General features: G+C 30.3%; 2 protein-coding genes across 2 annotated transcripts; one reads left to right on the top strand and one right to left on the bottom strand.

Annotated features, from left to right (window-relative positions):
- Positions 1–3621: 3621 nt before the first annotated feature.
- Positions 3622–6825, top strand: LOC113380692 (DNA helicase MCM8-like; the record flags this gene model as incomplete). The annotated part of the gene is made up of 4 exons (XM_026619832.1): positions 3622–3823; positions 3911–4031; positions 4325–4520; positions 6616–6825. Coding segments are annotated over 4 exons (729 nt in total), but the record flags the coding sequence as incomplete, so codon positions are not given.
- Positions 6826–19921: 13096 nt separating this feature from the next.
- On the bottom strand, positions 19922–23951 carry LOC113380693. The gene is made up of 5 exons (XM_026619833.1): positions 23939–23951; positions 22311–23597; positions 21158–22142; positions 20329–21112; positions 19922–20026 (listed from the first exon to the last, which is right to left on the bottom strand). Exons 1-5 carry the CDS (start codon positions 23949–23951, stop codon positions 19922–19924), a joined length of 3174 nt encoding a protein of 1057 aa, XP_026475618.1.
- Between the last annotated feature and the right edge of the window lie 1212 nt (positions 23952–25163).

Consider the following 25163-nt stretch of genomic DNA (forward strand, 5'->3'; position numbering starts at 1 on the left):
GAGAAAACGTCGATTTACGGCAAAAAATCTGTTCACACACACACACACACACACACACACACACACACACACACACACACACACACACACACACACATACTTTTTCCAAATTTGGTCTCATTCGATTCAGAATGGCTCGAAACGTCGAGAAAACATAAAATTAGCTATTCGGATTTTTTGATGAAAACATAAACTTCTCCTTCGGGAAGTTAAAAATAGACCACGTGATAGATTGAAGCGACTTGTAACATCTTCATAAACGCGAGTGATCGGTTTGTTGTAAAAAAGCTAGTAAAACCGAATTTAATATTCCGACTTCTATCCGTTTGTCTCATGTCGCGAACAATGTTGCAATCATTAATAAATATTACGTACAATGTAATTACTCTACTGACAACTTGTGAGACTACTACTTACTTCTTTAAAACTAAATTGGCATAGCCCAATTGCGCAATGCATCTGCCGCCAAACGAAAGTTAAGATCCTTGTCAAAAGTTAAATGTTTATACGTGTATGTGCAAGAAATGGTGCACAAACAGTTCCATAATTACAGGATTCAAAATATTTTAATTTTTTATCGGGGCTTCTGCACCGCCAATTCTTGTTTCGCGAAAGTTTTTTTGAAAAGAATGGTTCACACGTTTCTTTGTGTGTCGATAATTTATGTAACTTTTCAACGCGTGTAACTTTACCATGTTTAGTGAGAGATTCTGTGACGGATATATGATTATTATTTGCCTTGCTATTGATTATATTTGACTCATATCTACCCGTTAGTGTCCAACCGAATACCGTGTTTTGTAAAATAGGCTTAGCGGGACCTAGAATAATTCTTTCGTTACCGAGAATTTCGAAAAACGTATCAACACCTATCAGCATATCTATTTCGCGAGGTATATCGAAGTTTGGATCCGAAAGAATTAATCCAATTGGCAGATTTAGTTTAGAAATTTGAATTTGCTGCGCAGGTAGTGGACTCGATATTTTCTCGAGCACAAATGCATTTATTTTTTTTACAAATGTGTTATCTTCATTCAATATTTCTAAGTTTATAAAATTATTTGATTGCGTTGAAATCCCATCAACACCGTGCAGTTTAAGGCTCGTTGATTGAGATTTTACGCCCAATTTTTTAAATAGCGATTTTGATATTATATTAATTTCCGAACCTGAATCCAATATTGCTCGAATTTTAACACGGCTTCCTTTATTACTTTTCGCAAACAAATTTACTGTAGGTAAAAGTGCACACCCCGTCGCGAGATTTGTATTCATAACCATATTAGACGTTTTGCTAGCATTGTCGGGTTCGTCTATACCTGGCCGATTAATATTTATTTGCTTATCTTTATGGAGCAAACTATGATGTTTCTGAGAACATATCCCACATCTATACCTTTTAAAGCATTTATGTCGTAAATGTCCTCTTTGCAAACAATTAGAACATAATCCGTTGCCGCTAATAAAATTCTCCCGATCAAATAATGTCATAGAAAGAAATTTGGAGCAATTTACTAAATAATTGTTTAGTTGCATTTATTTAAGGTATTTAAATTTATTCCTTGTGATATTTCTAACGCGGTTATTTGTTGGTCCAAAAATTAAAAAATTTCCAACACCGTCGGTAACTGTTTTTGGCATCTGCAACTATTAAATTTAACCCTAGTACTTATGTCAAATTTATTCAATAATAAAAAGGCTAACAACTGATCCCAATTATCAACATTAGTGTTAATAGCCTTAAGCGAATTAATAATTTGCTGAGCGTTGTTAGAAAAAGATTTTATGTTTGATGAATTTAATTTAGACAGTGAAGGTAAATCTGTTAATGCTTGTAAATAGGAATAAGTAATTAGGCAAACATTCTCAAATTTCGCGCACAATAAATCTAACGCTATCTGGTAATTACTGTCACTCAACTGCAAATTATTAATTGCTTCTGCGGCTTCTCCGATCAAATGTCCTTTTAAATAATAAAATTTCTGTACGTTAGACAAACTATTATTATTGTGAATAGTTGCATAAAATAATTCTTTGAACCCTACCCAATTTTTGTACGATCCGTCAAATTTTGGTATCGAAATGTCGGGCAACTTTATTTCCGGTTCGCTATCTACATTTTTCTTATTAACGGGCTCTGAAATTGTGCTTAACAAACGTTCTAATTTAAAGATTACCTCTATATATAAATCATCGATCACTTGCGCTTCTGAAGTGTGCTCATCAGATAATTCATTAATTAAATCTTGTATATTTTCAAAATTAAAATAATCTTTTTCATGCCGCGTTTTTAAAACGTTTAATAAATTTGTAGGCTCTCCTTGAAGATCCCTACTCAAGGTTTTTTCAAATTTAATTTTATATTTTGGCGTTTAGATAATAACTTTTTTAATTCTGCCATTTTGATTAAAGATCACGAAAACTCGAAAAATATTAAATAATAATTATAATTTAATACTTATGAAAATAATTTTACCGAAATGTTATGGGACGCGTTAACTGTTACAATTGATTTTACTAAATTATGTATTATATATGGCAATTAAATGACATCTAATATTCAGACTAGTATCTCAAAATTTTCAATTCCAACATTTTCAACAATTATTCCAACAAAGCACCTGACAATCAAGGTAAAGAATAATAAAAATATTCACTAATACTATTGAATTATTAACAATATCCCTATGATAAGACTATTTCGGTCAAGACATTAATGTTGTATGCTCGACAAATGAAGCAAAATCCATAAAATATTATTCTGGTAAAACAGAAACAATAAGAAACAATAGAAATCTAGCAAATAAATCGACTTAGCTGATATTTCTCTGGAGGAGTGTCTATTTGCAGCATCCGACAACTAGTGGCCAAGATAAATCTGCTTCCAATGGTTGAATAAAACTTCCCGCAGGAACCAGCTATGTGTACGCAGTATTGTTAATAGTTCTAAACAATACGCAGCAGTCGTCCTTTGAGATCTTGAAGAGTTGTATTGAAATGCTATATTGGCTAGCAATTTGCTCCAGTCGGGTTCTCGAACGGACCGATTGTCTCAAATCCGTGATGACTTACAACAAACCACTACACGACTCAATGTAGCACCAGATCAAAATCACAAATCACAGTATATTATTTCACTTCGTAGTTTTTATATTCGGATCAGATCGACAATTTATGATCTAAAATTTGGCTTAATGTAACCAATTTTGATCTAAAATTCGGCTCGAAATGGACCAATTATGGTGAGGATCACTTTGATTAATTTGATATTGAGTGGACTGTAAATTATAAATATTTCATCACCATAAGAAAATGTGAATAAAACCACTATTTAATTTATGACATATATTGAACTACACTCTACAACCTTCTTCTCTTATTACATTTGCTAGACTCACTTATTATTATATGTTACAGGTATTTATACTCATATAATTGTATCCCCTACCCCGAAGGGTCCCAGGTTAAATAAAAGCCCTGGTCAAATCTTGACCAGTGGTGATTAACTTGTTAAATATATTAGTTCACGTAAGACTACTCCATGTCTCATTGACATTTCTAGTTTCCTATTTTGCTTATCATTATATTATATTTCATTTATTGACTATTTTATCTCTTTAGCAATTGGATACACTTCTGACGGAGCACGTATTTTCAATGCATCTGACTAAAGAGGAACGAAAATCTAGAAATAGCAGAATTTTTGAGACTCCAATGAGTCAAAATGAACGTCCACAGCCACGATGTCTTGAGGAAAGATTAAGATTGAGACACGGAGAAAGATTTGATCCTTTGCCGACAGTTCTTATGAGGAAGTATATAAGTAAGGAAGGATAATTAATATAAATAACTAGTTGTAACTCTTGTTTAGAGATTATATATAAGTATAATAATTGTTTTGTTTGTTTAGGCTATGCTAGAAAGAATGTGCAGCCTAAATTGACAAAAGAGGCTGCTGAGGAAATAAAAAGATTCTATTTGGGTCTGAGACAAGTTCCTCAGGGTGCTGATAGTATGCCAGTTACACCCAGGTGAATAATTAAATTGATATAATCATTAATAACATTAATTAAAAACTAACTAATATATATTATATGTATTATATATCATATAAATGTATTTATATATCATATATTTTTTAAAATTCATATATAATAAATAAATAAAGTAATTATAGATGACAATTTGAATTTAAAACAAACACTGTTCTTATTTTATTTATTATTTACTAAAAATCAAGTTATCAGTGAAGTCCTTGAGTTGTTAGTAAATATCAATAATAATATTATTATTTCCTTAATTTTTTATTATACTTTGTCTTTAGGCAACTTGAAGCTCTCATTCGGCTAACACAAGCAAGAGCAAGAGTGGATCTATCGCCTGAAGCAAAGGTAGAACATGCAAGAGATGTTATCGAGTTAACAAAAATTTGTCATTCTGATTTATTCTGCGATGGTATTGGAACTTTTGATGTCAACAGAGGGAGAATACCTTTGAGCAACATGAGCCAAAATTCAAAGGTAAAAGGAAATGACCAGTATAACAAAACTATTATATATATATATAAATATATATATATATATATATATATATATATATATATATATATATATTATAATCTTATATATAAAAATGAAGCTCTCTTTCAAATGTCCGAATAAAACTCGAAAACGGCAGAATCGATTTGGCCAGTCTTAGTCTTGAAAAATTCGTGCTAATCCAGAGAAAGTCCAAAAGGTGAGAAATTATTTCAAATCCGCGTAGAAACTTTACATTTATAATTTGAAAATTTTTGTAGAAGCGTAATTTAAATAAAACAATGGACGGTGGCAATTTCGTGAAATGTCAAACGCTTTTGACAGATGATGTTCAATTACGTTTCATAAGATGTTTTACGTGAATATTATTTAATTATGATTAAATTGCAATAAGTAGTTTTGTTTGTAGTTTTATTTATATACAAAAACGTTAGCAAACGGGCCGCAAGTGTTACTAGAGACTCAAAATATCATCTTTTTTGATATGTTAATATGAAAATGCACTTTTTGGCATATTTTTCTCAAACACGATGCTCTGAAAGATCTCATTTGTATAATTGTATACTCATTGGTATTTATAAAATATTTTCTAGGTAATATTATTTTTTATTTATGTTATTTAAATTCAGAACCTAAATTTGGTATCGATCAAATGGACATTTTGTCGAATAACATTTTTCCAGTTATAATTTCCCAGAATTTATCGCAGAATAGATAGTAATATATGAAGGTCCGGGATTAAAAAGGTCCACCACCGATGTGCCAAAAATCAGTAAAGTTAAGCATTGTTTAACAACAATATTTGAAAGTAGAGGAAAAAAGATGATAGCCAGCTACAACCTTGATTTGAGAACGATAATCTTTGAAATGGGGGAGATAAACGGTAATCTTTGAAAATCCATAATAAAAGTATTTTCTTCCGTTGGTAGTTTTAGCATTAGTTAAAAATGTTATTATTTTGTAAAATACCTTTAAAATTATAATAAGGCTTTAAACCTTTTGCCACCTGCCCGTTACAAGTTACCCCGCATATAGGATAAAAAGGTCTAGGTAACAAATTTTTGAAAGACGTCAAAAAAGCACATTTCTACAATGATGAAGCAGTTTACTGAACGTAGTCAGATAATTGTTCATTTGATATGTGTTATTTGTTGTGATATAATTGTTATGGTTTTCACAATATAGTTTATATTTGCTCAAAGTCAAATTGGACCTTTGTGTTTCGCCCTGCTCTACATATATACTTTTTATTAAATTTACTTTAATTCATCGAATGTAACTTAAAACTTTTCAAAAAGCAGGTCAAAGAAGAAATACTTAATTCATTTTTTATCTCTCCTTGCAAAAATTTGAAAATTTTGTATAAGCTCAGTAGTATTATTTACAATTATACACAAAATCCAGAATCCAAAAAGAATCTGAAAAACTTGAAACGTAATTAATAAGCCGAAAGACCAAAAAAGACTCGGATTGGATTATACAATGTTTTCTATAGAAAGTGTATAAAACTTGCAGTTGGATTGTATTGACAAAATATAGACAAACTAATGGGGTTTATTGTTTTTATAATACCTCATTGTATATAGCATTCAAACAACACACATCCTTATGCACTTAAAGTATTAATATTTTTGATTCTCTAGAAATGGTTTAGAATATACCTTATTTAGCAAAACAACGTTTGCCGGGTCAGCTAGTATATAATAAAGATATATATAATATATATCTTTATTATATACTAGCTGACCCGGCAAACGTTGTTTTGCTAAATAAGGTATATTCTAAACCATTTCTAGAGAATCAAAAATATTCTCAATATATAATATATTTAATTAGATATATATATATATATATATATATATATATATATATAAATATAAATATATATGATAAATATATATTATATAATTAGATGCATGTTGCAAGAATTGCTGCTTTTTGTCAAATATTAAAATATGATTGTTAAAATTGTTTCAATTTAGAAATTACTTTTATTTTTTGAATTTTAAAAGAATTTGTAATTGTAAAACTTATAATTTTAAAGTATTTTTTTCTAATTTTTCATTACCTTTTTTAGATCAAACGGTTTTTATCTTTAATTCAAAAAAGATCAGAAGTGACAATGAAGACAATTTTCACTCTGAATGAATTGAAAGAGACGGCTAGCAATGGTGGTCTGGTGCATCACGGATTTGGGTCAGATTTTAGAGAAATGATAGACAAACTGAACGAACAGGGTTGCCTTTTGAAGAAAGGACCGAAACTTTATCAACTGCTGGTTGTTTGAGTGAAGTAATTGTTTAAGTAATTTAAATTCAATTGGTAAAAATATTAATGCATATATTTTTATACCTTTGTAGAGAGTAATATTTATGTATTGTTTATAATATATTATGAACTGTATTATAAACATTATAGTGATTAATAATTTATCAACTGTTATTTAAAGAAGAGATTTTCGTATAGAAAAAGTTTAAAAATAATGTTCAGGCTGTAATGAAAATATTTGATTATTTATACTGTTTATTATCTCATATATATATATATATATATATATATATATATATATATATATATATATAAATATATATTTTGTATGATTCTGAATTTGATGTTGACATATGTATTAACAAAGTCTAATAATCGGGCATAACATCAATAAAAAACATTTTTTATTGATGTTATGCCCGATTATTAGACTTTGTTAATAAATATATATATATATATATATATATATATATATTTTATTTATTTATATTTATTTATTTCAGCCTAAGGGCCTAGAAATACATCATTATACCAATAATACCTTAAACCTACTTTATATACAAAAAATAAAAATAAACAGAAAAGTCTAATCAGTGGTTTCTAATAACTATAACGTTCTGGACTGGTTGCCCAAGTAACTCCTTTTCCATTGCTTTCTTCATGCGTTTGATTGTTTTCAACCAGCCTAGACTTTCCTTATATCATTTTTGCCACAGAGAACGTCTTCTATAGAACTGTTTGTTCTCTCTAACATCGCGCATCTTTCCTTCCAATGCTCAACCGTGTCCTCCTCCTTCCCGCACAGCTCACACCTTCGTTCTTCAGGGTTCAGCCAGTGTTTGTTGTTTTTCTCCATGGTGCCACATCTATACCGCGCAATAATCTCTGATCGCTCTCTGATAAATAAATAAATAAATATATATATATATATATATATATATATATATATTGAATGGTAGAGTCTTGGATTTGTGTATATTTTGTAGAGTTTCGAACAAGAATCCAAAAATAATACAAAATAAAAAAACAAGAAAAGTTTTTAATAAACAATTTCTTTATTTAATTATTTGTTTACTGTCAACGTTTCGGAACTAGGTACGTTCCATCTTCAGGACATCTGTCAAGAAACATGATCTTGATAAGATTTAAGCAAACAATATGTTTAGGAATAGAAAATAGATTTTTCTTAAATAATAAATTAATTGTAACAAATAATATACAGAAATATGATAATATTATCATGAGAAATTATTAGTAGAAATATTAGAAATAGAAAAATTATAAGAAATGATTGTATTGACTTTATAATTTTTGGGACAATAAAGTCAATACAATCATTTCTTTGATAGACCACGCAATCATGTTGTCTCACTCTTCTTTTCATACCCAAAACACAACATTAGTAACTAAAACTTTATTAGAAAACGGATATCCCCTCACCCTCATCAATTCCATTACCAATAAAAGACTTTCCTATCATAAAAGTAACAATTATCAATCCATCTCCAAGTTATTCCAAGACAACAATATTAAACCAACTTTTCACAGCATGCCTTACATTGAAGGCTTATTTGATTATTTTGCCAAATTACTCAAAGAAGAAAATATTTTCATTTCAGGAACAGCTCTATATTCTTTTAAAGAAATGTTTTCCATCCCTTGCAAAAATTGTCAAAAACAATACATTGGCCAAACATCACAGTACATTCATAAGAGAATGAGACAACACGAATTAAGCGTCACTCATCATAAAAGCCGAAATTTCCAAAGTACTCTTGTCCAGCATTCCATCGAAAACTCACATAATTTCACCTTTGAACCCAATATTTTATATAGAGAGGATTGTACTTTTAAAAGACTTTTTTCTGAAAGCAGTTTAATCTTTTTGAATTCGTCAAATAGTGTTAATAAGAGATCAGATCACAATATCATTCATGACTCATATTTAAATTTTTTAAACCTGATTAAAAATAATTAATCCTAATAGTTTTTGAATATGTATATATATACATGTATATATGTTATAATATATGTACATCCATATATGTGCTTATATGTATGTTTTTAGTGTACACTATACACATACACTTGCATATATGTTCATGTGTATAATTGTAGATACATTAATATATAGATATGTGCATATGTATGTGTGAGTATGTAGGTGTGCATATACATGTGCATGTATATATGTATATATATACATAATATTTCTCAACTTTTACTAAAGAAATATTTCCTCTTTTTTCGTAAATTACCAAACAAGAGCCATAAAAAATCATTTTTGCCAAGAATCCCGTACATTGTCCTTTACATCTTGCAGACAGAAATCCATATCAGTGTGTTTAAGTCTTGTGTAGTCGTAACATCTACAAATATCTTCCAAAAAAATCGAGTGTTTTTAACAAAAAATATTAGTGATATGGATATATAAATTATTACAGGTAAATAATTTTTGCTTCTCAATTTTATATAAAACCTTTTTTAGTTAAGTCTTATTACTCTTTACCCCGGTACATAATCCATTCCTTTATAAAAAATTTTTTTCTAATTAATCTGTATTGACCATCGTTAATTAATGTTAATCAATATTTTAAAAAACATTGTATTTGACAGAATAAACCTGATGATGGAACGTACCTAGTTCCGAAACGTCGTATTAAACATCTTCAAAAAACAAATTGTTTTTTATTATTGGATTTACTGTTCGGAAAAGAAACAATCAATATATATATATATATATATATATATATATATATATATATATATTTCTATATATATATAAAAATAAGTCGGGTTTTCCTTCCTGACGAAATAACTCCAGAACGCACGAACCGATTTCGACAATTTTGCATTCGTTGGAAAGGTCTCGGGCTCCGCAAGGTTTATAGCTAAGAAAATTAGTTGTGCATGGCATCGTGCCTTAATGCAAGCTGCTGGAACTTCACGCACCGTAATTAAAAATTCGAGAAATGACATTAGTGAGAATTATCAGAATTATGCTTGGTTAAGTCAACGAGCAATTCTTGCCGCAAAGAATAATGATGTACACGCCCTGAATTTCACCATTCAATAAAAAATTGCTGACGATTTGGTGACATACCAATGATTCTGACTGGTCTTCCGTTTGACTTCAAACGATTGCAATATCCAATTCGCCTTGCGTTCGCAATAACATGTCGCAAGACCAATCGCTTAGTGTTTGCGGGATAAATTTCAAATAGATTATTTAGAAAATCATTGTTTTTCACATGGGCAGTTATACGAAGCCTGTTCACGAGTTGGAAAACCATCCGCTTTGTTTGTATTAACGTCAGACCAAAAACAAAAAATGTGGTTTACCAAAGAGCACTTCAATGAAACGGATAATTTGCGGATTCACTTTCATTTACTTAGAGAAGTTCAACTAAAAAACACTTCATTTTTGTAATCAAAATAAATTCGTTACTATTGTATAATAAAATCAAATTTTTCCTTTTAAAATATAAAACAAACAAAAAATTTTTTCATCTTTCTCACGAAACCATCTGGTGGCGAAACGGAGTTCGTCGGGTTTGCTAGTATATATATAAATATTGTATGATTCTGAATTAGATGTTGACATATGTATTAACAAAGTTTAATAATCGGGCATAACATCAATAAAAAACATGAATTTCTTTCAAAAATTTATTTTAAATCCATACGTTTCGGATATAATCCTAGCCTTCATTCAGTGTAAAAATTAGTTGATCTTAGTGTTAAATTCCAAAATTTTAATAATCCATGGTATTAGGATATGGTAATGCACTACACTATTTATTAAAAACATTAACTTGAAATTACACAATATTTTCACAAAATACTGATTTGAAAAAATCACAAATGGATAGTGTGTTATTCGTAGACTGGTTGAAGATGTAAACATCTTCAACATTTACATTCTTCAACCAGTCTACGAATAACACACTATCCATTTGTGATTTTTTCAAATCAGTATTTTGTGAAAATATTGTGTAATTTCAAGTTAATGTTTTTAATAATAGTGTAGTGCATTACCATATCCTAATACCATGGATTATTAAAATTTTGGAATTTAACACTAAGATCAACTAATTGTAAGTACTAATTACTATTTTATTTTTTCTTTTCACTCCAATTCAATTGTTTTAGTTTTTAATTTTATTTTTAGTTTCCACTGAATGAAGGCTAGGATTATAGCCGAAACGTATGGATTTAAAATAAATTTTTGAAAGAAATTCATGTTTTTTATTGATGTTATGCCCGATTATTAGACTTTGTTAATAAATATATAAAAATATAAATATATATATATATATATATATATAAATAAATAATAATAATAATGAGTGCTCTGCCCTAGGGCAGGTCCGTGAGCTGAGTTAAACTCCAACTCGATTCAGGGAAGAAGTAGTGTGAGAGTTTTTCCCATTTCCATTTCACACCGCAGGGCCCGAGATGGGCTTATTTTCAATTGGAAACATATTTTGATCTATATTTTCAATTGAAAATGGACATCGCGCTGCCCGATGTCAGGTTGCCAGAGCGGGGAATCGAACGCGATAGCGGGTAATCGAACGCCGTAGCGATCTTGGCTACGGCGAACCCTATATATATATATATATATATATATATATATATATATATATATAAACCACAAAACGTAACAAAGCCATGAATGTTACGTAACGCTGGCACGTCCGCACGAACCAGGTACGTAACCTGGGAGGCACACAGAAGTATCTATTTCGCGGGCAAGAACGTAACGGCTGTTTCGTTGCACACTAATACACCGCGGTTGCATTTTTGCTACGTGTCTAAATTGAATAAAAAAGCGTGCAGGTTTTATGTTACATAATTATTTAATTACATTTCCTGCAAATATAGAATCAATTTCGGATATTTAGTAATTTTATTAAATAATATCATTTACAATATACAAAATTTACATATTACATAGTTGCAACATTAGAAAACTAAAGTTTGATAGTCCATAAAATGTTAGCCTATAAAAATAATTATTTATTTATTCATAATATGTATTATGTTCAACGCTCTTGGCAACTTCAGTTAAATCAGACTTGGCAAAGTTAAGTCTTGCGTTAAATATGTTCAACTCACTTGCATCTGTTAATGTATCTAAAATAGAACCAAACATCTTAGAAACATTGTAAACAAATTTTGAATTGAAAACATTGTGAACAAATTAGTCATTTGTGAACATTACCTCTAAACATACTCATTATTTGAAATTAAAGACTATGTGGTTCCTACGATCATATGACAGAAATAATTATTCAATGAACACACACTCAATAATTTTCTTGCATTGAATTTATCCTATTAACTTTCTAGATCTGAATTTCCTAAAAGTAAAATATTACAAATTAGTACTAAATCATATTAGTTAAAATTCTCTTCATGTAGAACTTTAATATACCAATTCTGTAACGCAAGATCATCAGACTCGAAATACTCAACAATTCATGTTCTCTTCAACACTTAATCCATATAATGTGTGATATCCGGTGCATTCTTTGTTTTCCTTCTTGCATGTTTTTAAGTCTTGCTTGTTTCTTTGGTGACAATTTATCTTCTTGATTAGAGTAAATTTCCCTAAGTTTGTAATCCATTTTGACATAACCCATGGGGGTTATGAGCACTCTTTCTCTACAATTGAAAAGCAATTTATATCAGTTTTTGCTTAACTGAATAGTTCTGATACTAATGAAATTATAAAAAATATGTATAATACCATATATATTACACTTATCTACCTATAATATTCATATCATATCACTGAATTGAGGTTATGTGATTTTTGACTGGTCTGTCAGAAATTTCAATAATTATGTGATAAATCAATTATCACAATACATAAACATAATTTGCATTGCACATGACCTATATACTGAAAATAACTAATTAGTCATTAATATAATAATTTGTAAATTAAAAAAAAAACAGTGCAATTATACTCACCTTTGCTGGTTTCGTATTAAAAATGTGAATTTCCTAAAAGTAAAACATTACAAATTAGTACTAAATCATATTAGTTAAAATTCTCTTTGTGTAAAACATTAATATACCTATTCTGTAATACAATATCATCACTTAAGAGATACTCCACAATTCATTTTCTTTTCAACACTTAATCGATATGTGTTCTTATTTATCGATATGTGTTCTTATTTTTCCTCTTGCATGTTTTCAAACCTTGCTTGTTTTTTTAGGATTAATAATTTCTAATATATTATCTAACTTTGTATTTATCTTCTCTATTGGAGAAGATTTCCCTAGTTTGAAATCCATTTTCGTAGGGGTTATCAGCACTGTAATTTTCTCTACAATTGAAAACCAACTTATATCAGTTTGTCCTTAGCTAAATAGTGGCTAAATAGTTCTGATACTAATGGAACTATAAAAAATGAATATGTATAAAACTATATAACTTACTTCTCTTTATTCATATATCACTGAATTGAGGTTATGTTTCTGACTGGTGCGTTAGAAATTTCAATTATTACATGATAAATCAATTATCACACACATGAATAGACTTTGCATTGAAGGCGGCCTATATACTGCAAATAACTATTATTATAATTATTTATAAATTAAAATATATTTCAGTACAATTAGACTCACCTTGTTTGCCGGTTTCATATTAAGTACTTTTCCAGCTGACTGTTTAACTAATTTCTACAACTGATTTCGCACTAAATATAAAAGCAATTAATAAATAACGCTTCAATAAAGGAAATATCTTGCATTTCAAACATACACGATAAAATACTCAATTATGCGTCCACGATGCACTGACTCAAGTATTTGATCGCTGTACGAATAACCTAACTTTGTCAACTCGTGTTGTTTCTAATTAATTAATTGTGTTTATGTGAACATTTAAGTGAAATTTAATACGGCAAAGTGTTTTTATTGTACCCAAAAAAGTGTCAAGTGCGGGTTAAAATATTTAGCTATTCCAATACAAGTTTCCGCAAAGGTATTTTTTAATAATATTTGCAGCAATAATTATATATAATCAAGATATGTCAACATGTTATTATATTGAATAGGTGTCTTGGGGGTACCTGCAAATTGCTGCAAAATGCACGAACAAAGCGCAGGAGTACTTTTGACAACCAAGGAATGCAATATGTAATGACAAGAAGGATTCATAAACAATGCAATAATTTAAGGAATAAGTCGTACAAAAAGTCTCCAAAGGTCTACTATTTTTGGAGACAAATATTTATTTTGCCATGTCCTCAAACATTGAGAAAGTTGCATTCAGAGATACAAGTGTATAGCGGTATTTATGAGTGTCTATTTAAAACATTAGGTTCAGCTATTTCTTTTAAAAAGTATTAGTAGCAGATACTGTGTTTTGATGTTTGATGAAATACCATTATCTTCGGAATTGTTATATGATTGGATTGAATCTCATATTGTTGAAGTTGCAAAACAGTTATTCAGCTAGTATGGTTTAAATGTTCATCAACGTAAGTTCATTGTTACATATAATAAGATTATCTATTACATTAGCATATGTAAACACTTATAAAGTAAACTAGTATTGGTTTAAATGTTCATCAACGTAAGTTCATTGATATATTAAATAAGATTATCTATTACATTAGCAAATGTAAACACTTATAAAGAGAGTCTATACCATACATAATATTTTAATGTATTTTGATTGAAGATTAGTGTTATAATATTCTTCAAATAAAACTTGTGTAACATCCCAATATAATGTTTAAATTCAAGATATATTTGTTACCGACCTTGGGAATCAAAAATATTGCTTTTATCTTTTGATTCATAAGCAATTGTATGTGCATAAAACATTATTCTGTTCATTGTAAACACTTTGTTGATCTTTTATGGCAATTTCAATGATAATGTTTTCATGATGGAACATGGCTAAATGTAATGTTATAAAACACTCGTACAGAAACTATTCAAAGGTTTTGTTAAATGCAACTTTACTATTAATTCATTAGATAGCGCAATAACTATTACATGCAAAATTAATAAAGAACAATGTCTCGTAAATGAGTTTTAATCCTAGGAATTTGAATTTCTCTCAATTTTGATATCAATATATATATTTTATTTTTTTAGGACTTTTTTGTTTGTGAAGTATTTGTACTTTTTAACAAATTATTTGTTTTTTTTTTAACCCTTCAAATTTTTGTATTATTTGTCATTCCTTCTAAATTTGTAATTTTATTGCGTGCTCCTGTGCTTGTAGTTTCTTCTTAGTTTTTAAGATTTTAATATATTAATATTAGTCATTAAGTAATTAATATTAGTCAGTTATTTGTGCTTAGTTTAGTTAAATACTTCTGTGATTTTCTTCACTTAGATATTTAGTTTTTGAAATATTATTTAAGCATAATTGTGAAATTATAATACTTTTATAATTATGTATAATAATTATTATATTTTCAAACATTCCATAACTGTAATTATAATTGTTAATATAAACATAATTTTAATTGTTCTTTAAACATATGTAATATCTTTGAAAATATATATTTTGTATTTCGTATGATTTGTTCTTATTTCCAATATTAAAAATTATTCAGGTTTTTGGGGCTGTATACAGTACGTACAAATTAAGAAGTAAAACCAGGCGTAATTTAAATATTATACATGTGCTGCCATCTATTTTTAAAAATTTGTATTTCAATCGAGGTAACGTCAAACCGCCAGACATAGCAATCTATTATACTTGTTTATCTATGATCGAGACTATTTTCAGACTGTCTAGAATATTTTCAGACTTTTTAGACTATCTTTAGAGTGGCTAGACTATTATCAGACTGTCTACAGTATTTTAAGGCTATCTAGATCATTTTCAGACTACCTAGAATCTTTTCAGAGTGTTCAGAACATTTTCAGACTACTTATACTATTTTCAGTCTGTCGACGACATTTTCAGACTGTCGAGAAAAATTTGCAGAGTATTGAGACTATATTCAGATTGTCTACAACATTTTCAGACCATTCATAAAATTTTCAGACTCTATAACATTTTCAGACATTTTAGACTATTTTCATAGTACCTAGACTACTTTTAGGCTACCAAGACTTTTGTTAGACAGTCTACAACATTTTCAGACAATTCATAAAATATTCGGATTACCTAGAACATTTTGAGACTCTTCAGAACATTTTCAGATTCTTTTTAGTCCATTTTCAGACAGCCTAGAAAATTTGCAGAGTATCGTGAATAATTTCTGACTGAGTTCAACATTTGCAGAGTTTCGAGACAGTTTTAGACTGTCTTGAGACATTTGCAGAGTTTCGAGACTATTTACAGACTATCTAGACTATTTACAGCCCGAGCCCATCTAGACAATTTCAGACTACCAACTACTAGAGCAATTTCCAACTATCTTGTCTATTTTCAGGCTATTTATACTATTTTCAAAGTGTCTAGAACATTTGCAGAGTATCAAGACTATTTTTAAACTATCTAGAATTTTTTCAGATTATTTAGACTATTTCTATCCTATCTAGAACGTTTTCAAACATTGTAGTGTACTATTCATAAAATTTCAGACCATCTAGAACATTTTCAGACTCTTAAGACTATTTTCAGACCATCTAGACCAGGCATCGGCAACCTACGGCACGCGTGCCAGGCTTGGCTTGGCACCCGATGGGGTTCTGAATGGCACTCTATAAAGTAATCAGGAAAATCGCAAATATTGAGTGATTTTTAAATGAGAAAAAATGTTTAATTATAATTATTTTTCTAACGTAGCTCGCTAATGTAATTCAACCTACGTTGAAGTACTTAAAGATGAATTTTCCAGAAGATGCAAAGATGTTGAAGCTTATGTGCCTATATTTTGAAGGAATTACAAATAAATCTGGAAGATGACTCTATGAAAAAATCGGCAGCCATATTAAATTGTTGAATGACATTGCCGGAAAAGATTTAATTGTTTAAAGAAAATTGTATGCGCTCTCCTTTCAGCTTTTGGTTCCACATATCTCTGTGAATAAATTTTTCTCACATGAAATATATTTTGAGTTCACAAAGAAATCGTTTAACAACTAAACATTCAGTATCTTGTGTGAAATTAAAAGTTACAAATTATACCCCGGATATTGAAATGTTAAGGAAAAATGTGCAGGCACAAGGATTAAGCTTTCTGACGCTCTAGGCTCTATCTGATCAGGCGCCCTTTTTAATAGACAATTTTTTACTTTTTTAATTAAACTATAATTTTATTCTAAATTACTTAAATACAACTTTTAACTTTGCGTAAAGTACTCGTAAGTTATAGCAATCGCAAAAGATCGAAAATGAAAATTTTTGCATATTTTTACGTTTCAGACATTTCTAAACATTTTGGCATACCTTAAAAAAATTGATGTGTGTGTATGTATGTATGTTTCATTTTCACAGATAAGAAAGTTCTCATTAGTTTTTCGCTAAGACAGGTTTGGAATGCCTGTTTGTACAAAGCCGTTTGGAAAATACAGAACACGAGTGCAAAAATTGCAATTCAGTTTTTGAAAGAACCGAGAGGCTGGTTTCCGAATAATTAAAAAAAAATTTAATTGTACTAAAGGAATGAATAATTACCTAAATTTTTGGGAAGGCAGGTTTAACGGTCGACCAAGCTTTTTTTTGTAATTAGTAAAAGAGAGAAAAAATTCGTCAAAGTTTTACCCCACAATTTTAAGTCGATTTTAAAAATTCAAAAACCATTCGAAAAATCTTGGTTGGAAATCGTATTCATTAGTTTTTGGTAAAAACCTGCCGGACTGATTAGGTTTGCGGGACGATTGAACTAGCCGGTTGTTTGAAATTAGCATAAAAAAGCAAAAATATTACATTTTTGGGATAAAGCCAGAAACCGATTTTTAAAACTAAAAAAAGATTTCTGAAAGATATCAATTAAGAGTCAAAATATTTGACAATTTTAAAAATTTATCAAAGTTTGATAAAACTTCATAGTCAAAACTCGTGTTAAAAGACGCTTTTGTGATGTGATAAATCAAAATTCAATTTTCAAAAACGCCTGAACTGATTTCACAAATTAAAAAGACATTGGACTAAACTCGATAAATAGAACCTAGATATTCAAGAATTTCGAGTTTTTTTTTAAATTCTAAAATAATTCGATTATTTGAAAATTTTAGACATTTTAATTTTCTCAAAATTTTGAAACCAGTGGACTTGCCTTTTCGGAAAACTAATCATTTCTTCATATCACTAAAATACCACAAACAAAATATTTTTTTAGTCATTCCAATCGAATGATCTGTACTCTCAAAACCTTCATGACCACTTTGCACCTTCTGCGCTCTGTATCTCCAAAAATGCTAAACCTGCCTGCATAAACAGTACGCGAATATTTTTTGAATCATTCATGGCGATTGATCCTTGCAAAGGACATTTAAACTATCTAAGAAGTAAACTTTGAAAAAATTAAAAATCTTGGTACGGAATGATTCAAAATAATGAAGACAAAATTTGTAATAATTAATGTTTTTATAAAAAATCTAATAATTTGATGTCAATGATCATTTTTTATCATCAAATGACACCGTTTTGGATCACCAAAAACGCTGACCACGCTCTCGCAAAATTTTCGATAGTTCTTATTTCGTCATACAAGTAAAAAGTGTCTTGAATTATTCAAATCGGACGCTTCGTTTTTGAAAAATTGAATCAGCATTTTTTTAACTCTTTGCTCCCTATTCCGAAACTGTCTTTGCAAAAAACTAATCAGCACGTCTTCCCGAATGCCAATTGGCAAAAAATTGTAACCGCATAAACACATAATATGTATACATCCATTTTTTCTAAGGCATGTCAAAATGTTCAGGAGAACTTAAAGCGTAGAGATATATAAACAATTTTATTTACGATTTTTTAGGATTATTATAACTTAGCCTTTCTGAAGTTGATAATATGATACATCAAGAAAATATCAATGCGGCACCCACGAATAATAAATTTGATTAGAAAATGCATTACGTTCTATTCCATCGAAAATGATCTCTAAATTTACAAAAAAAAATCTGAATCTATCCTTAAAATGAATTGTCGTGTCATTTCATCGAGTTTAAAATTTTTACATTTTGAAAAATTTGCCGCCCCCTAAATAATGCCGCCCTAGGCCCGGGTCTCACGGGCCTTTGGGGTAATCGGGCACTGTTTATATTAGAAATTCATGTTATTTGTTAATAAATATGTTTAAAAGATAAATTTGGTTATAATTCTTTTCCCCTAGAACCTAACTATATATTTCAAAATTAAGGCGGCACTCTAAAACATATTGGTAGAGTGGCTTGGCACACTACAGTTAAAAGCTTGCCGACCCATGATCTAAAAGATAAAATTGTCATTCATACTCATCAGAAGAGTTAAGTAACTCTAACCAAACGTTGTGACTGTTTTCCTGGTTTAATATTACTATGAGATGATATTTTGCAAGTGTACCTTCAAAAGCCCTCTCGCTAAATCCGGCCCTGGTTTTAAAATGTAAACTCACAAACACACAAACACACACACACACAATTCTACTCTAATATTATGAATTTCCACCTTTTAGCAAGAATAACACACAAACATTTTCGACTCGTCTCGTAACGTTATAGCTAATGTTGTGTACAGGAAAGCTGTTAAGGCGCGAAGCTTAAAAATTACTTCCACGTCTAACAGGTTGTTGTCGATTTAATTATCTAAACACTACACCTTTAAATTTGTTCTATTGTATAATAGAACTCTTAGTGTGATCTGTGATTATTTAAATAAAATGCGACGTTTGATAATTAATATATATTATAAGAAAATATGGTGAATATAATGGCAACAGATAGTTGATGTTTCTATACTGCGCTCTAAACTTATACTAAATAAAAATTATTAAAAATTAGAATTAACAATATTAGCCCCGCCCGTAAGAGGCGGGTTACATTAATTTCTACATATACGGAGGATGATTTCTCGGACTTAATATCTGAGAAGGATGAGTCCTGGAAATTATCTGAAGGCATTTGCAGACTCATAAATAAAATTATCGACGCCGATATAGATAGTCCAGACATATAACTAACATCAAAAAATAAAAAATATCTTATGTTACAAATGCATCTAGCACTTGAACTGTGAATGACATTAGACCACCTAATTTAGACCACCTACATCTTAGTCCGGCGACACTATAGTCTAGACGACGACCCTTATAAAAAAAATAGTTCATGTTACACTCGTAATAATATACTTTATGAATTCTTAACATGGCGGGCACCTTGAAATAATACTAATATTATTTCGAAACTAAAGATACATTAATTATAAGCCTAATAATATAAGTAATTAAAAAAAAGTAATTTAAACTTCACTAACTCATGTCACTAATTGAAAGTTATTAAATTGTATTAAATTGTTTGTCATAAATTGTTCTGTTCTATTATTTTGTACACTTCACTTAGTTTATTAATTCACATGATTGTGTTCATTATCAATGGGTAAAGCACAAACCTTAGTGGCAGCTCTTTTGAAAACGTTATTTTGAACTTTCACTGTCACTACACGCACTTCCTTATCTAGTCCTGGATGCACCTCGATAATGCGACCTAATTGCCAATTCAGTGGAGGTACATTATCTTCTCTGAGAAGTACCATGGTTCCGACCTTTAATGATTGGTTTGCACGGCCTGTGCGTTTTGTCCTACTCTGCAACTCCGAAATGTATTCCTTATGCCAGCGTTTCCAAAAATGTTGTGCCAAACGCTGCAGGTGCTGGTAGCGTCCTAGTCTGTTTTCAGGAATGTCAAGTACATTTGGGTCGGGAATAGATGTTAAGGATTTTCCAATTAAAAAATGGCCAGGAGTCAATGGATTTAAATCATTAGGATCGGAACTCAAAGGAGAAATTGGCCTGGAATTTAAAATAGCTTCGATCTGTGCTAAAATTGTATAGAAATCTTCAAAGGTAAGGCATGCATTTCCTAAAATTCGCTTTAAATGCGACTTACATGATTTTATACCGGCTTCCCAAATACCTCCAAAATGGGGTGATTTAGCAGGAATAAAATGCCAATTGATGCCGTCGTCACTTAATGATTTCATAACATTGCTAAGGTTAGTTTTGCGCAAAAAATTAGCTAATCTTTTAATTTCCGACGATGCCCCGACAAAATTTGTTCCGTTGTCTGAATAAATGTTAGTGGGTTTTCCCCGACGTGCGATGAATCGTCTGAGTGTAGCTAAAAAGCATTCTGATGTTAAATCCGATACCAGTTCTAAATGAATGGCTCGCGTACTAAAACAAATAAATAAGCATATATACCCTTTAATTTTTTTATACCCTCTAGTACGACGATCTCTCAACATAATCGGACCTCCAAAGTCCACGCCGCAATTCGTGAATGGCAAATGGGGAGTGACGCGGTTTTTTGGTAAATCGCCCATTAATGGGGAAGTAGAAGTAGGATTAACCTTGAAGCAGATAACGCATCTTCGTATAATACCTTTACACAGATTTCTACCGTTGATTGGCCAATATGTCTCTCTGAGCGTATGTAACAAGTGTTGCGCTCCAGAATGAAAAGATTTGATATGTTCATATCTGGCAATCAATGATGAAAGTGCATGATTTTTAGGTAGAACCATTGGGTGACGCTTATCGTAACCTAAGTCAGACAACTTTATTCTACCGCCAACTCTCAAAATACCGTTTTCGTCTAAAAATGGGTTGAGAGATTTTAAATCTGATTTAGTTTTTATTGGCTCGTGGTTTGATAGAGACTCTATTTCATTTTTGAATCTTTCACGTTGTGCTAATTTAATTAATCTTACGCGAGCATCATTAATTTCGGTGGTTTTTAATTCACCGTGGATACAGTCGCCCTTGTTCTTGGCCTTGTTCTTGCAATTTTTAAGGAACCGAACACAATATCCAATGACCATAACTAACTTTGTATATGATGAATACATATTAAATATATTAGTTGTGGTTTGTTCTATTACTGTTAACGAAACATGTTTAATTTCTTCTTCGGTTTCTGATATGAAATCTGCGCCAAAAGAAAGTTTGTCAGTGGTATTCAACCAAGATGGACCAAACCACCACAAATCTGAATTAATTAATACTTCCGGTAACATTCCTCGCGAAATTAAATCGGCAGGATTATCTTCTGATCTAACATGGTACCAATTGTTTGGATCCGTATTGGTTTGGATCTCCGAAACCCTATTAGCAACAAACGTTTTCCACTTGCGGGAAGGCGATTTAATCCATGCTAGTACTATTTTTGAATCGCTCCAAAGCATTTCGCGATTAATGGAAATTTCTAAATTATCTTTAACTTTATTAACTAATTTTGATAATAAATGAGCCGCGCATAATTCTAAACGCGGCAATGTGATGTTTCGTAACGGAGCAACCCGCGATTTTGCCGCTGCAATATGTACTGAGCAATCCATGTTATTATTAATAGTTTTTATGTATACACAAGCACCGTAGGCGCTTTCAGATGCATCGGCAAATCCGTGTAATTCACAAATGATAGGATGGTGCAAATACATATGTCTATTAATATTGATGTTATTGATAAATTTTAAATTATTACAAAATTGTGACCATGTTTTGGTTATTTTTGATGGTACTTCTTCGTCCCATGATAATTTGCACTTCCATAACTCTTGCATGATTAATTTTGGAATTATAACTACTGGCGCTAACAGGCCTAATGGATCATAAATTTGAGCCGTAGTGGCTAATATTGTCCTCTTACTGATTTTATTACTTATAGTGATGCTGTCTGTTGTATATGCAAATTTATCAGAGTACGAATTCCATACCATCCCTAAAGTTTTAATTTGTTTCTCGCTGAAATTTACGATATAATCTTCACTTTGAAAGGCTACGTGATTGCTATTAAATTTTCGTAGATTAAACTTGGCTTGATTCAAAATTTTTAATAAATTTTGCTTTATAGTTTTTAACTGCGGTAGAGTATCTGCTCCGGTAATTAGATCATCTACATAGAAATCCTTTCTAATTATTTCACATTCAATGGGGTAAGTTTCATAATTTTCCTTGCACAATTGTTCAAGACATCTTATGGCCAAAAATGGAGCAGATGCTGTACCGTACGTTACCGTATTTAATTCGAAACATTTTATAGAATCATTAGAATTATCGCGCCAAAATATTCTCTGAAACTTCCTATCATCCTTGTGAATTATAACTTGCCGATACATCTTTTCGATATCAGCTGTCAAAGCGTACTTGTGCCGTCTAAATCTTAAGAGAATGGAAAAGATATCCTTTTGTATCGTCGGCCCTACTGCTTGTAAGTCATTGAGTGACCGACCGTTACTTGTCTCACATGAGGCGTCAAATACCACCCTCAGCTTGGTGGTTAAGCTTTCCTTTTTAATCACCGGATGATGAGGCAAATAATAAGCGTTTGTTGGTTCTCGAAATTCATTAACCTCTCGCATATGACCTAATTTTAGGTATTCATCTATGAAGTTTTTATATTCTTTGAACAATTCTGTATTAGCCTTAAAACGTTTTTCGAGAAGAGCGAATCGTTTCAATGCAATTTGTTTCGAATTTCCTAATTCAATTTTATTATATTTAAAAGGTATTCGAACGACAAATCGTCCGTCAAAATTTCTATTAGTATGTGCCACAAAATGACGTTCACATTCTAATTCACAATCACTAAAACAATTTGCATTTTCAACTTTCTCTAATTCCCAAAATTTTTCTACATTGTTATTTAAAATTGAAATTTCTGAGAAGTTACAAAACGTTTTATTTGTTAAATCATGTGATTGAATTGTTCCCGAAATAATCCACCCTAATGCAGTATTTTGCAAGATCGTGTTAGTCTTGGGCAATTTAATAAATCTGCTCCCAATAACATATCGATCCTACCACTGATATTAAAATTTGGATCGGCTAATTTTATACCGGGAGGAATTTTCAAAATGTTTGTTGAAAACGAAACCGAAGGCATATGACTTGTTATTGACTTTAAAATTAAACATGATATGTTGCTTGAATACGAATTTATATTTGATTTAACCGAAACTTCTGTTTTGTGACTAACATCCGATAAAGATTGACTAATACCTGAAACGGACATCTTTATCGGTTGTGATTTTAAAGAAAGTTTTTTTGAAAATTCCTGCGTTATAAAATTAGATTGTGAACCGCTATCCAACAAGATTCTAGCTGGAACCCAAGCGCCGTTCTTATTCAATGCTGATATGACCGCTGTCGAAAGTAAGACGTGTGATTTAATTTCATTACTAAAAAATGATGTGCTAGGTACAGCATCATTTGAGGGTTTTTTCGATGGCTCTTCGCAATGCAACAGGGTATTATGTTTTTCGTGGCAAACTACGCAACGAAATGAAGCTGGGCAATTATCAATATGGTGATTTGTATTTAAGCAATTAGTACATACATTTAATTGATTTGCTCGCGATATTCTCTCCTTCACTGTTAGTTTTTTAAAATCCTCACATTTGAATAATAAGTGACGTTTCTTGCATAATACACATTGCATTGCGTTCGAGATCGCATATGATTTTGTAATTCTGTCAGTTCTTAATGGCACTTGTTTATGGGATTTGATACTTGGAACCTTATCATAGTGGAGCGATTCAAAAACCTGGCACCGATAATCCAGAAACTTTACCAGATCGGAAAATTTTGAAATGTCCGAACTTTTATTGTTGGATAGCTCCCATTCGCGACGAGTTTCCGAATCCACCTTACTTAACATTAAATATATAATCAATGAATCCCAATTATTGACAGGCTCACCTAACGCTTCTAAACAACGTAAATTTTTATTGAAGCTATCCACTAACTTTCTTAACTGTTGTAGAATCTCAGCTGTTCCGTTCGGCTTGCTTTGTCCTCGCGGTGCTAACACTTGTTGTTAGCTTTTTTGTTAAACTTATTTATTTTATTTAATAATTTGATTTATTATTAATTGAATTTTATAATGGAAATACTATTATTCTTTTGAATATAGTAATTTATTTGTGATTTTATTAAATTTAATCACTGAATTTTAATCATTTATTTGTGGTATTATTAAATTTAATCATTCTCATTCTATTAATTTTATTTTAATTTAATAATAACTCACTTGAATTTATTAATTTTATTAGTGATATTATAAACTAATCACTTGAATTATTAATATTATTAAATTTAATCATTTGCACTATAGATTTGATTTTAATTTAATAATTTACTTTAATATTTTAGCGGACTGTATGTTGCTGGTTGATTAATTTATTTGAACGTCCAAAAGATCACTTAAAATTATTAATATTGTTTA

The sequence above is a fragment of the Ctenocephalides felis genome, unplaced genomic scaffold, assembly GCF_003426905.1.
Source record: "Ctenocephalides felis isolate EL2017-DRISC unplaced genomic scaffold, ASM342690v1 CF-g0.4_SCAFFOLD_02320, whole genome shotgun sequence".
Taxonomy (NCBI): domain Eukaryota; kingdom Metazoa; phylum Arthropoda; class Insecta; order Siphonaptera; family Pulicidae; genus Ctenocephalides; species Ctenocephalides felis.